This window comes from Triticum dicoccoides, chromosome 1A (assembly GCF_002162155.2).
Source record: "Triticum dicoccoides isolate Atlit2015 ecotype Zavitan chromosome 1A, WEW_v2.0, whole genome shotgun sequence".
In the NCBI taxonomy this organism is placed as follows: domain Eukaryota; kingdom Viridiplantae; phylum Streptophyta; class Magnoliopsida; order Poales; family Poaceae; genus Triticum; species Triticum dicoccoides.
The window spans coordinates 4,797,383-4,809,794 of NC_041380.1; the positions used below are offsets into that span (position 1 = coordinate 4,797,383).

The 12,412-nt window shown below is 45.5% G+C and overlaps 1 protein-coding gene across 1 annotated transcript; it reads left to right on the forward strand.

Annotated features, from left to right (window-relative positions):
- Positions 1-6,690: 6,690 nt before the first annotated feature.
- On the forward strand, positions 6,691-10,150 carry LOC119356310 (probable leucine-rich repeat receptor-like protein kinase At1g35710). The gene is made up of 5 exons (XM_037623582.1): positions 6,691-7,396; positions 7,484-8,224; positions 8,513-9,258; positions 9,427-9,700; positions 9,789-10,150. Exons 1-5 carry the CDS (start codon positions 6,691-6,693, stop codon positions 10,148-10,150), a joined length of 2,829 nt encoding a protein of 942 aa, XP_037479479.1.
- Positions 10,151-12,412: the final 2,262 nt, after the last annotated feature.

Consider the following 12,412-nt stretch of genomic DNA (forward strand, 5'->3'; position numbering starts at 1 on the left):
GAGAAGAAGACGTCGCTGCAGCGTGCTGCGCAGTGGCGGAGCCAGGAATTATGGATCAGGGGGGCCAAATGACTCAAACTCTTCATAACAGGGGCCAAACAATACTACTACATGTATTTTCGTATAAATTGCACACTGTTCATCTACTAATTACCAGCAAATCAGTGATCTTAGGGGGGGCCAGGGCCCCTGCTGGTCCCCCCCTGTCTCCGCCACTGGTGCTGCGGGCATTTCATCGAACAGGTGGTGTGCGGTAACTAATCTCTATGCCTCCGAATCCTCTTCCTGCCCCTGAAATCGACTCTCAAACCACCAAAGTCAGCAGCAACAACCCGATTCTCTTCATACATCGCATAAATCACCGAGAGAAGTTGAGAAGAGCACGCAGAGCTCGCAGGCGTGGTCGGTGGCGTTGTCGTGGTGCTAGCCGGCGAGCGGGCACGGCAGTCGCTGCATTTGGCGCTGACGCGGCCCGAAGCTCGGTGGTGGGGGTTCGTGGCGCGGCGGGGACGCAGGTCGGGGTCGGGGTCGGCCGCCGGGAGCTCGGCCCGGCGCAGCTTGGAGGACGGACAACGGCGACGGGGCGGGCTGCTAGGGGCGAACCAAACCCAAAAACTGCCTGAGGGGCCAGTTATTGTTTGCCGCTCACTGCTATGGGCCCGGCCCATTGCCAGTTTCCCCTGTTTTTTTTTGGTTTTGAAAGAAGTATAGTTTTCACCCTCAAATCCACTCCATTGTCTCCATAGCTCCCTAAAGTCAATTTTGGTATGATTTAGACCCTAAAAACAAAAATGCTAGACACACAGACAAAACCAACGGACCTTTACGGATAAGCTGACTTGTCATTTTCTAATTAGGCTAAATAACCCTGTCCACCTAATTAATCGCCCCCCCTGATTTTAACTGGTGGGGGTGGGCGCCAAGGCCTGTAAAGCCCCCTAATCCTCCGTTTATGTAGCAAAGCCGCCCTAAAAATATCAATACCAGTTTAATTAGACTTGAGCGGTTTAGTGTCAGATCAAGAGTGGTTTTGCATATGGTTTTCGTTTATTCATCTAGGCGGCAAGGACAGCGACGCAATTGTAGTTGGTGTGGACGGCTGCGCTGCAGCCCTTCCGGTTTCCTCTTTGCACTATGAAGACGAATAGCCAACCACTTATTTTCAGCGACCTGCTGCCACATAAGCATGTCAAGTCAGCGACAAATCAGTGCCTAATCACAAAACAAGATGAAAAATCACTCTTGATGTGAAACTAAACCGCTCAAGGCTAGATTAAACTGGTATTGACATTTTTAGGGTCTAAATCAGACCAAATTTGACTGTGGGGTTATGGAGACATTGAGTGGATTTGAGGGTGAAAGCTATACTTTTTTCTTTGGTTTTTATAAGTTTTTATACTGATTTCTTTTGGTTCATTCAGGGTGGCTTTTTTGTTTTTAATTTTTTGTTGTTCTCTTATTTTTCCTTTTGTTTGATTTTTTATTTTATTCATATTTTTGTCTTCATTTATAACTATAACTCTGGTGTATATATGAACATTTCAAAAAATAGTATTACCTTTTTGTAATATTTTTAAAAAATATATAAACTTTTTTAACAATATTTTTTAAAATAAATCCGTGCTCACCCATTAGAACTCCTAACTAGGGGCTAAATAGGGTCTTTACACGTTGCTACCTCGATCTCTCCCTTCTAGCGGTATCGTCGGCGGCCAGAGGTGCGCGGACTCATCTTGTTCGTAGTTCATAATTATTTTTCAGTGGGCATGTTAGTGTCATGGTATCTTTTTCTTTGTAAGGCTACTGTTTTCATTGATGAATATCAAATATGATACACTTTTTTTTCATTGTAAAAATAAATGCTCTCTCTATTTTTATTCACCCTGCATATTATATTCCTCCTAAGTCAAACTTTAGAAAGTTTAATCAAGTTCATAGAAAATGATACAAATATTTATAACAACAAATATATATGATGTGGAAATATATTCAATGGTGAATCCAATAGGATTGATTTCGCATTGAAGATGTTAACCATTTTTTTTCTAAAAATTTGGTCAAAATTTACAAATTAAAGTTTGACTTAAGAAAAAAGCTACTATGCAGAGTAAATACAAACGTACGCAGTAGTTACTGCACATGAATCTTGCCATTTGGCATCAGGCTAGCAGGTAGATGGCCTTCCACTTTCAACAAGAGGTGTATACTACTTGTGTGCACTCTTCCTCTTCCTGCACAAGCAGATCAGTGTTCTATCCTGCACCACTCTGCTGCATCTCTAGTCTCAGCCAAACCACTAGCCTTGGCAATTAAGTGCTTGCTTTCTCCAGTAGCTAGGTCGTGTGTATATACACTAATAAGAGAAGTTGAAACAGATTCAACCTAAAAAATCCATCGAGATTCAACTCAGCTTGTGCCATCAGTCCATCACAGACATGCTAATTAACAACGAATCTGTCCATGCACAAACAAAGGCGTCGACCATTTACGTCGAGATCAAACCAACACCATAGCATATACTTCCTCCGTTCAGAATTACTTGTCACAAAAGTGGATGTATCTACAACTAAAATACATCTAGATACATTCATTTTTTTACGAGTAATTCCGAACGGAGGGAGTAGATTTGAATCCATGTGTTTGCTACTGTACCGTAGGTAGTACCAGTTCATCCTCCTGTCCTGCACAAGCAGAAAAAAATGAGCACCCGGTCAGACAAAAGGAATTAGCTGAGCAGATCATTCTAGTGGTTGAGAGTCAAGCTTAATTAGACATCTACAGCGACTGGAATCAATCGAGCTAATGGAACTTGGTTAGGTGCCATGCATCTGAGATGCTGAGCAGAGGTTTCAAAGCCCAAGATAATGTCCGTCCATCATACAACAAGATGATGTCCACCATATATCAGGATGATTGCCATCTGTAAGACAATAAGTTTTGAGAACCAGCACAACCCTTTAGGGGTGGCTTATCTCATTATATATAATGGTTGTGTTACAATACGTACATAGGTACAGAAGTTATACATAGTCTAACACCCTCCCTCAATCTTAGCCACTTTCTAAAGAACTGAGAAGGGTAAGATTGCGCCTACAAGCCTCAAACTGTGGCAGTGGTAAAGGCTTAGTGAAGATATCTGCAAGTTGATCCTTAGACGAGATAAACTTGATCTGAAGTTGCTTCTGTGATACACGTTCCCGTACAAAGTGATAGTCAACTTCAATGTGTTTCGTTCGGGCATGAAATACTGGATTTGCAGAAAGGTATGTAGCACCGATGTTATCACACCAAAGAATAGGAGGCTGTGGTTGAGACAAACCCAACTCCTGAAGCAAAGACTGCACCCAAATAATCTCTGCAGTAGCATTAGCCACAGCCTTGTACTCAGCTTCAGTACTGCTACGTGACACAGTAGCCTGTTTCCGAGCACTCCAGGCGATCAAATTAGAGCCAAAGAATACTGCATAACCCCCCGTGGATCGCCTGTCATCTGGGCTACCAGCCCAATCTGCATCAGAGAAGGCCGAAAGGACCCGAGAGGAAGTCGGCCGAATATGCATACCAAAAGTCAGGGTGAACTGAACATAACGAAGAATGCGTTTAACAGCAGCCCAATGAGTATCTCTGGGAGCCTGAAGATACTGATAAACCCTGTTAACAACATAAGAGATATCTGGTCTCGTGATCGTCAAGTACTGAAGTCCACCAACAATGCTTCTGTACTCTGTGGCATCCGCAGGAGACAAAAGCTCACCATCAACAGCTGTTATCTTGTCGGTAGACGACATGGGTGTGGTGGTCGGTTTGCACTTCAGCATGCCGGCTTTTTGTAACAACTCCAAGGAGTACTTCTTCTGCGTAAGGACAAGACCAGTAGCACGAGAAGTGACCTCAACTCCAAGAAAGTAGTGAAGCTTCCCAAGATCTTTGACCGTAAGATCAGTGAGAAGAAGCCGAGAGAAAACCTCGTGTGCCAACATGGGTGTCGAGTTACCCCGCTCGTTGATAATCTCGACTAAGGCATCATACTCCTCATCAAGACCATTGACAATAAACGAGTTGAACTCGGAGTCGGTGAGGGGCTGTCCAATGGAGGCCAATGTGTCGGCAAGGCCCTTGACCTTGTTGTAGAACTCAGTGGCCGTGGAGTCAAGCTTCTGACACTCTCCAAGCTGGCGACGGAGTGCAGAGACACGAGCCTGGGACTGCGCTGCAAAGGTGCGCTCAAGGATGGTCCAGGCCTCATGAGACGTCTTCGCGAAGACAACAAGGCCGGCAACTGCCGGCGAGAGCGACCCCTGGATGGAGGAGAGGTTCGCCTGGTCCTGCCCCGTCCAGACGCGATGGGCCGGATTGTAGACCGGACCGTGCACGCTGTCTACCAGCGCGGGTGGGCAGGGAAGCGATCCGTCGACGTAGCCTAGCAGGTAGTGACTCCCCAAGAGCGGGAGAACCTGCGCACGCCAGAAGATGTAGTTGTCTGCGGAGAGCTTGATGGTGATGAGATGACCGAAGTGAAACGGCGGCGGCGAAGACGATCCCATCGAGGAGGCTGCCTGGGGTGCAAACACCATGGAGGCAGCCGGAGGCACCGAAGCCGATGCGGGAGGAGGCGGGACCGCAGCCAGGGCGGGCGCCGCAAAGCTCGCGGCCGGTGCGGACGCCGCAAGGCCCACGGCCGGGGCGGACGCCGCCAACCCCGCCAGCGGGGCGGTGTGATCCGCTCGCGACAGGAGCGGCGGGACGACGCCTGCGGAATCCGCAGCGGACGGCGGCGCCGCGGTGTGGACCACGAGGTCACGCCCGAGCGAGGGCGCCGGCGGCGTGGAGAAGACGGAGCCGATGCTCCTTGTCCCGGTCGGAGCCGGAACGGAGACGGCATCGAGCGGGAGGTTGAGCAGAGCCGCAAGAGAGGCCGGGAGGAAGCCCGCAGCAGTGGAACCGGTGGTGGCGGCGCTCGACATGGCGGCGGCGCGATCGGTGGCGCGGCGGCGGCGGTGAAGGCGGCGGCGGCTGCGGCGGCTGCGGCGGCGGTGCGGGTATTAGGGTTTAGAAGCGGAAGCGATCGTAACCTAGCGTGATACCATGTAAGACAATAAGTTTTGGGAACCAGCACAACCCTCTAGGGATGGCTTATCTCATTATATATAATGGTTGTGTTACAATATACATAGGTACAGAAGTTATACATAGTCTAACACCATCCTGCTGCACTTGCTTTCTCCGTATGTGTACACACTGACAAGAGTAGTGGATGCCAATTCAGCCTCGAAAAATCTCATCAAAATTCAACTTAACTAGTTGTATCTCAACTTAACCTCGACCGCAGAAATTCAACTGCCAGTACTGACTAGAGTAGTGGATGCCAACTTAACCTCAAAAAATGCTAACAAATCCCTGTTATTGCAAAACAAACAAGGGGAAGAGACATTAGTTCCATCGTTCAAAGAATTGTACTTGTGTCCATGCATAACCGAAGGTGTCGACCATTAATTTACCTCGAGATCAAACCGCAACCGTAGTGTATACTTCTTGTTAGATTCAGGTACGGATCGATGCATGCAGCACTGTACTGTAGGTAGTCCCAGTTCAGCCTCCTGCACAATAAGAAAAAAAGCAAGCACCATTTCAGAAAAAAGCATGCTGAAAAAAAACTGTTCCGCCGGTTGAGAGACAAGCTTAGGCGTTCACAGATACTGGAATCAATCGAGCAAATGGAACTTGTTCATCTGTTGTCTGAGATGCTGAGCAGAGGATTCAGAGCTCAAGATAATGTCCATCGTACAACAAGATGATAGGCCACGGGTGCTCAACAAAGGTAACTGTTTCCAAAGTTCATGGAGCCCCAAATACTACTACTACAGAAAATGCTATATCAGACGTCGCACTCGGAGCTATCAAAGTATGCAAACGATAGTAAGAAACTTACCGTGTGTACAAGTGTTTACTGCCGTGTATAAGTGTTTCAGTGTTGGAATTCTATTGATGTTAAAAAAATAAATGTTTCAGTGTTAAAGTTTAGTCCAGCTAAAACTTACTGTATGTGAAAGTGTTTACTGCCGTTTCTGCCATCTTGTATTATAGTACATCTCTATGTACTGCTATGTGCTACCAAAGTATGCAAGCGACATTAAGAATTTGCACACTTTTGATTACTACTCGTAAATTGCAAAGGTCATACCTGGGAATATTGGCGTGTTGGATGTTACACGTCAATCAACGCGTACAGAAATAGTAGTACATGTTTACCAAGTCAATCACTTGAACTTGGAACTTCTCTTCAGTCAATGTGGTCATGAGGCTGCTTGGTTGTTTAGTCTTTATAAATTCCAGAAGTAGCAGCCACTGCCTCATTTTACAAAAGACTTCTAACAAGACTTGGGGTCCAGGATCTGTATTGACCAAAATTAAACACTGACACCTTTATTTTTTTAACATCAATAGAATTCCAACAAGACTTGGGGCTCCAGGATCTGTATTGACCAAAGACAAGATGCAAACACTGGCAGCAAGATGCCATCTTTGTCCTGCCTCTACCTCCTGCTGGTGTCATGCCTTCTTCTCAACCGCTGTGTGTTACATAGAACCTCATAACAATGGACGACATGCTGGTTTAATATAAATAGAGTTGCTGTGCACATGGAATCACATCTCCCAACCAAACACAAGATGCAAACACTACGGAGCAAAATGCCATCTTGCTCAACACCTTGGTTCTACCTACTGCTTGTGTCGTGCCTTCTTCTCTTGAAAGAAGCGCATGCGGCGCACCATGGAGGGATCTCACTGAGGTCTCAACACATGGCCCTCCTCCACTGGAAAGCTACACTTGCGAGCACACCGCTGCAGATGAGCTCTTGGCAGGAAAACACCAGGCCCTGCAACTGGTCGGGCATCATGTGCACGGCTATCCGCCATGGCCGCCGCATGCCCTGGGTGGTCACCAACATATCCCTGCCTGATGCAGGCATCCATGGTCAGCTTGGTGAGCTCAACTTCTCAGCCCTTCCATTCCTCGAATATATTGACCTTCGGAACAACAGTCTCCATGGTGCACTACCCCCTAGTATCAACTCCCTGTCAGCACTTTCGGTGCTTAACCTTACCTACAACCAGCTCACAGGGAAAATTCCTAGTGAGATTGGTAACCTGCAAAGTCTCAAGCTGCTCGATCTCTCATTCAACAAACTCGCAGGGCATATCCCTGCATCTTTGGGCAACCTCACAATGTTAACTGATCTTCTCATTCACCAAACCATGGTATCAGGTCCCATTCCTGAGGAGATTGGAAGGCTTGTCAACCTACAACTTTTACAGCTAAGCAACAGCACCTTAAGTGGCACGATACCAAAAACCCTTGGAAACCTAACCCAACTAAATACTTTGTTGCTCTATAGTAATCAACTTTCAGGGCCTATACCCCAAGAACTAGGCAGGCTAGTCCATTTGCAAACTCTTGATCTTTGTTCAAATAATTTTTCAGGCCCAATTCCAATCCCCATAACCAATCTCACTGGGATAAACCAACTTTTTCTTTTCGAAAACCGGATCACAGGTCCAATACCCCGAGAACTAGGCAACCTCGCTATGCTAAATGAACTTTGGCTCGACAGAAATCAAATCACTGGTTCAATACCCCCAGAACTAGGCAACCTCACTATGCTCAATGATCTTTATCTCTATACAAATCAAATCACAGGTCCGATACCTTTAGAATTGGGAAACTTGCTGAACCTCTGGATTTTAGACTTGTTCGACAACCAAATATCTGGATCTATTCCTAATAGCCTAGGAAATATAACCAAGCTAGTAGAACTGCATCTCCCTCAAAATCAGATAACCGGTTCCATACCCAAGGAAATTGGCAATCTGATGAACCTTGAATATTTAGGCTTGTATCAGAACCAAATTACGGGATCAATGCCAAAAACTTTGGGAAGGCTGCAAAGCATCCAAGACATGCAAATCTTTGACAACAAATTATCAGGCACTCTTCCTCAAGAATTTGGAGATCTCATAAGCCTTGTTCGTCTTGGACTATCTAGAAACTCACTTTCAGGACCTTTACCCGCAAATATATGTTCAGGTGACAGATTTCAATATCTCGATGTCTCTTTTAATATGTTCAATGGCCCCATTCCAAGCAGTTTGAAGACATGTACTAGTTTGGTTCGAATTGACATTCGGTCAAACAAACTAACAGGAGATATATCTCGGCATTTTGGTGTGTATCCACAACTCACAAAGATGCGCTTGGCATCGAATAGACTCTCTGGGCACATCTCACCAAATATAGGTGCATGCACCCAACTAACAGTGCTAAATCTAGCACAAAATATGATCACGGGTTCCATACCTCCATTCCTTTCAAAATTGTCCAACCTAGTATACCTATCACTCGATTATAATCATCTCACCGGTGAGATTCCACCAGAAATCTGCACTTTAAATAATCTATATAGCCTGAACTTATCATCGAACCAATTATTTGGGGCAATACCTACACAGATAGAAAAGCTAAGCAATCTAGGATACCTTGATATATCTGGGAATAGATTGAGTGGATTAATACCAGAGGAACTAGGGGCCTGCATGAAACTACAGTCCTTGAAGATCAACAACAACAACTTTAGTGGCAATTTGCCTGCTGCGATTGGAAATTTAGCAGCCCTGCAAATCATGTTAGATGTGAGCAACAATAACCTCAGCGGTGTGTTGCCACAACAACTTGGGAAGTTGGAGATGCTAGAATATCTGAATTTATCACATAATCAGTTCAGTGGCAGCATTCCATCCTCCTTTGCAAGCATCGTTAGCCTTTCAACACTTGATGTGTCCTACAACGACTTGGAAGGACCAGTCCCAACAGCACGGCTACTCCAAAATGCTTCAGCAAGTTGGTTTCTTCCCAATAAAGGTCTGTGTGGTAACTTCTCCGGCATGCCACCTTGTTATTCAACCCCAATAGCTGCTCACAAAAAGGGGAAGATACTTGGTTTTCTTTTGCCAATTGTTCTTGTGATGGGTTTCGTCATTGTTGCTGCAATTGTTGTGATAATAATACTTACTCGTAAGAAGAGAAATCCACAAGAAAGTGTTACCGCTGAAGCAAGGGACCTATTCTCTCTTTGGAATTTCGATGGAAGATTAGCATTTGATGATATTGTAAGGGCAACAGAAGACTTTGATGATAAGTACATCATTGGAACAGGGGGATATGGCAAAGTCTACAAGGCACAACTCCAAGACGGGCAGCTGGTTGCTGTGAAGAAGCTTCATCAGACTGAAGAAGAGTTGAATGATGAAAGAAGATTTCGTAGTGAAATGGAAATCTTAACACAGATCCGACAACGAAGCATTGTCAAAATGTATGGATTTTGCTCCCATCCAGCGTATAAATTTCTCGTCTATGACTACATTCAGCAGGGAAGCCTCCACGGAATATTGGAAAACGAGGAGCTAGCAAAGGAATTAGATTGGACTAAGAGAATTGCTGTTGCAACAGATGTGGCTCAAGCAATATTATATTTGCACCACGAATGCAGTCCACCTATAATCCATCGAGATATCACAAGCAACAACATATTGCTTGATACATCCTTCAAGGCTTTTGTCTCGGATTTCGGCACGGCAAGGATTCTTAAGCCCGATTCATCAAACTGGAGCGCACTCGCAGGAACGTACGGCTATATGGCTCCTGGTATGTACGAGTATAACCTTGTTTCTCACATCAAAAGTATTCATCTCTATCCATTTGTTCCTAATTCTAATGACTTGATTTTGTGCAGAACTGTCATACACATCTGTTGTGACGGAGAAATGTGACGTCTATAGTTTTGGCCTTGTTGTGCTAGAGCTAGTGATGGGCAAGCACCCAAGGGATCTCCTAGACGGTAGTTTGGCAAGTGGGGAAGAAGCTATGCTGGTGAAAGATATTCTAGACCAACGGCCGACGACACCAACAACAACAGAAGAGAAGAGCTTAGCTCTGCTCGTCAACCTGGCCTTCTCTTGCTTGGAATCTTCTCCACAAGCAAGGCCAACCATGCGGAAGGCATACCAAATGCTCATCCAGCAACCTTGTTCTAGTCCAAGTCCCGTGCCTTTCAGCGCACTTACATTACAGCATGCGATGCATGTTGATGTATGATCCGAATTCTAGTGAGAAGCCATGGTCTATCATGGTGGAAGTCGATAAAATGTTTCCACTTTTGACTTGAGTCACCCATATGCCACCTATATATACCCCATGTATTCCAACATGGGATGGGTTGATGGCTTATTATAAGTCTACGTATTTTTAGACACTCTCCTTATGCAATGAAAGATAACCATCGTGTGCCTGTGATTTTTCCCACAAGGGTTTTCCATGTAAAAATTGGTGTCCTGTGTTCTTGATATTTCTCTTTTTATTCGCTTGTCAATTTCTAAGAATGCAAAAATATAATTATATTGTAGGTAGCTTGTAAAATATATGTAGTGTTTATACTTATATTTGCTTAGATGTAGTATCCACATGCGACACTTCCTTTGGGTTGTTGTCTGCAATGATGCTTTTTTTTTGACGAAAAGGCAGGGCCACTGCTTTTCATTGCGAGTAGGAGAAATAAACAGTTACAAAAGTAAGATTAGAGAAGGGGGGAATGAGTTTAGAGATACAACAGAAATACATCAGTCTGGCTTTAGGGGTCGCTCTACAAGAGCCATTGCACGCTTTCGTCCAGCATCAACCCAGTCCTTCGCTTCTAGTTGAATCTTCTGGAACACTTGTGTGGGGCGGCAAGAACTATTTCTGAAGGTTCTATCATTTCTTTCTTTCCAGAGGTTCCACCATACCAGTGCCAAAATTGATCTCCAAGATTTCGCTTTTTCCTTTCCCATGGAAGAATTTGTACGATGCCACCAGCTTACAAGGGAATCATCATCGGTTGCTGCCCAATTAGAGCTCATATTCAGCTTGCAGAGTGTCATGTGCCATACTTCCTTCGCATAAGGACAAGAAGCAAGTAGGTGGGCAGCAGTTTCTGGTTCTTGTAGGCAAAGCACACACTGCGGGTTATGGGGCCATCCTCGCTTAGCAAGGTTGTCCGCCGTTAGACATCGATCTTGCGCAGCTAGCCAAACGAAAAACTGGCATTTGGGCGGGGCATCCGAGCTCCAGGCGAGCTTCGCAAATGGTGGTTTAATGTTGGCAGTGAGAGTGGCAGCATAGGCCGAGCTGGAGGAGAACTGACCATTGCTAGTCTAGCGCCAGGTAAGTGAATCTCATGAGCTTGAGTGAGCTGGATCGACTGCAGGTCATTCCAAAGGGTCGTGAATTGGGTGATGACTTGTTGAGTTAGGTTTCCCTTGAAATGTCTCATCCACTTTCCATCAGCAAGGGCACATCTGATGGAGATTGTTTTGATCGTGCAATGGTTGAAAAGCTCAGGGAACCTTCTGGAGAAACTTTCCCTTTGATGCCAAGGGTCAATCCAGAATTTTGTGTTGGCACCGTTTCCAATATTAAACTGCACTGATGCCTCAAAAAGAGCTCTGACCGAGGTGCTGATTGGTAGAGGTAAGCCGTGCCAAGGCCTATCAGGTTCCATCCACGACAGCCAAAGCCATCTGCATCTCATTGCCTCACTCTTTCGGGTTAAACAAGGGATTCCGAGCCCCCCAAGTTTCTTGGGCAAGCACACCTGATTCCAATTGACTAGACATTTTCCACCAGTTGCCTCATCTTTATTTGCCCAAAGGAATCCTCTGCAGCCCTTGTTAAACTTTTTTACCACCCACTTAGGGGCTCAATGGCCAAAATCTGAAAGATAGGCAGAGCATATAAAACCGAGGTGATCAAGGCAAGTCTGCCAGCAGTGGGTAGCATTAATTTGATCCATCCAGAGGTGTTCCGCTTGAGCTTGTCAAAGATAGGTTGATAGTGAATTTTCTGGAGTCTTGTAAAGCTTAGGGGCATCCCAAGGTAAGTGACAGGGAACTCCTTGATTGGGCATTGCAGGATCATGGCCAGCTGATGGATATCAATGTTATCACACCGGATGTGGCATAAATTGCTTTTGCTGAAGTTAGTCCAAAGGCCGGTTGCATTTCCAAATACTTCCAAGATCATCTTCACCGTTGTGATTTCTTGTGGGTTGGGCTTGACAAAAATCATCACATCATCGGCATAAAGGGAGGCTCGCAATGTTGGTAGGTTTCTTCCAAAGGGAGGTAATACTTTGGCAGAGACAACATGCCTCACCAATGCATCGAGAATGTCCATAACTAGCATAAACAGGAGCGGAGACAGCGGGTCACCTTGCCTTAGGCCCTTTCGGTGTATAATTATGTCAGTGAGCTCCCCATTGACAAGGACTCTGGTTGAAGACGAGGCGAGCATGGAGGCGATCCAGTTCCTCCAAGTTTGGCT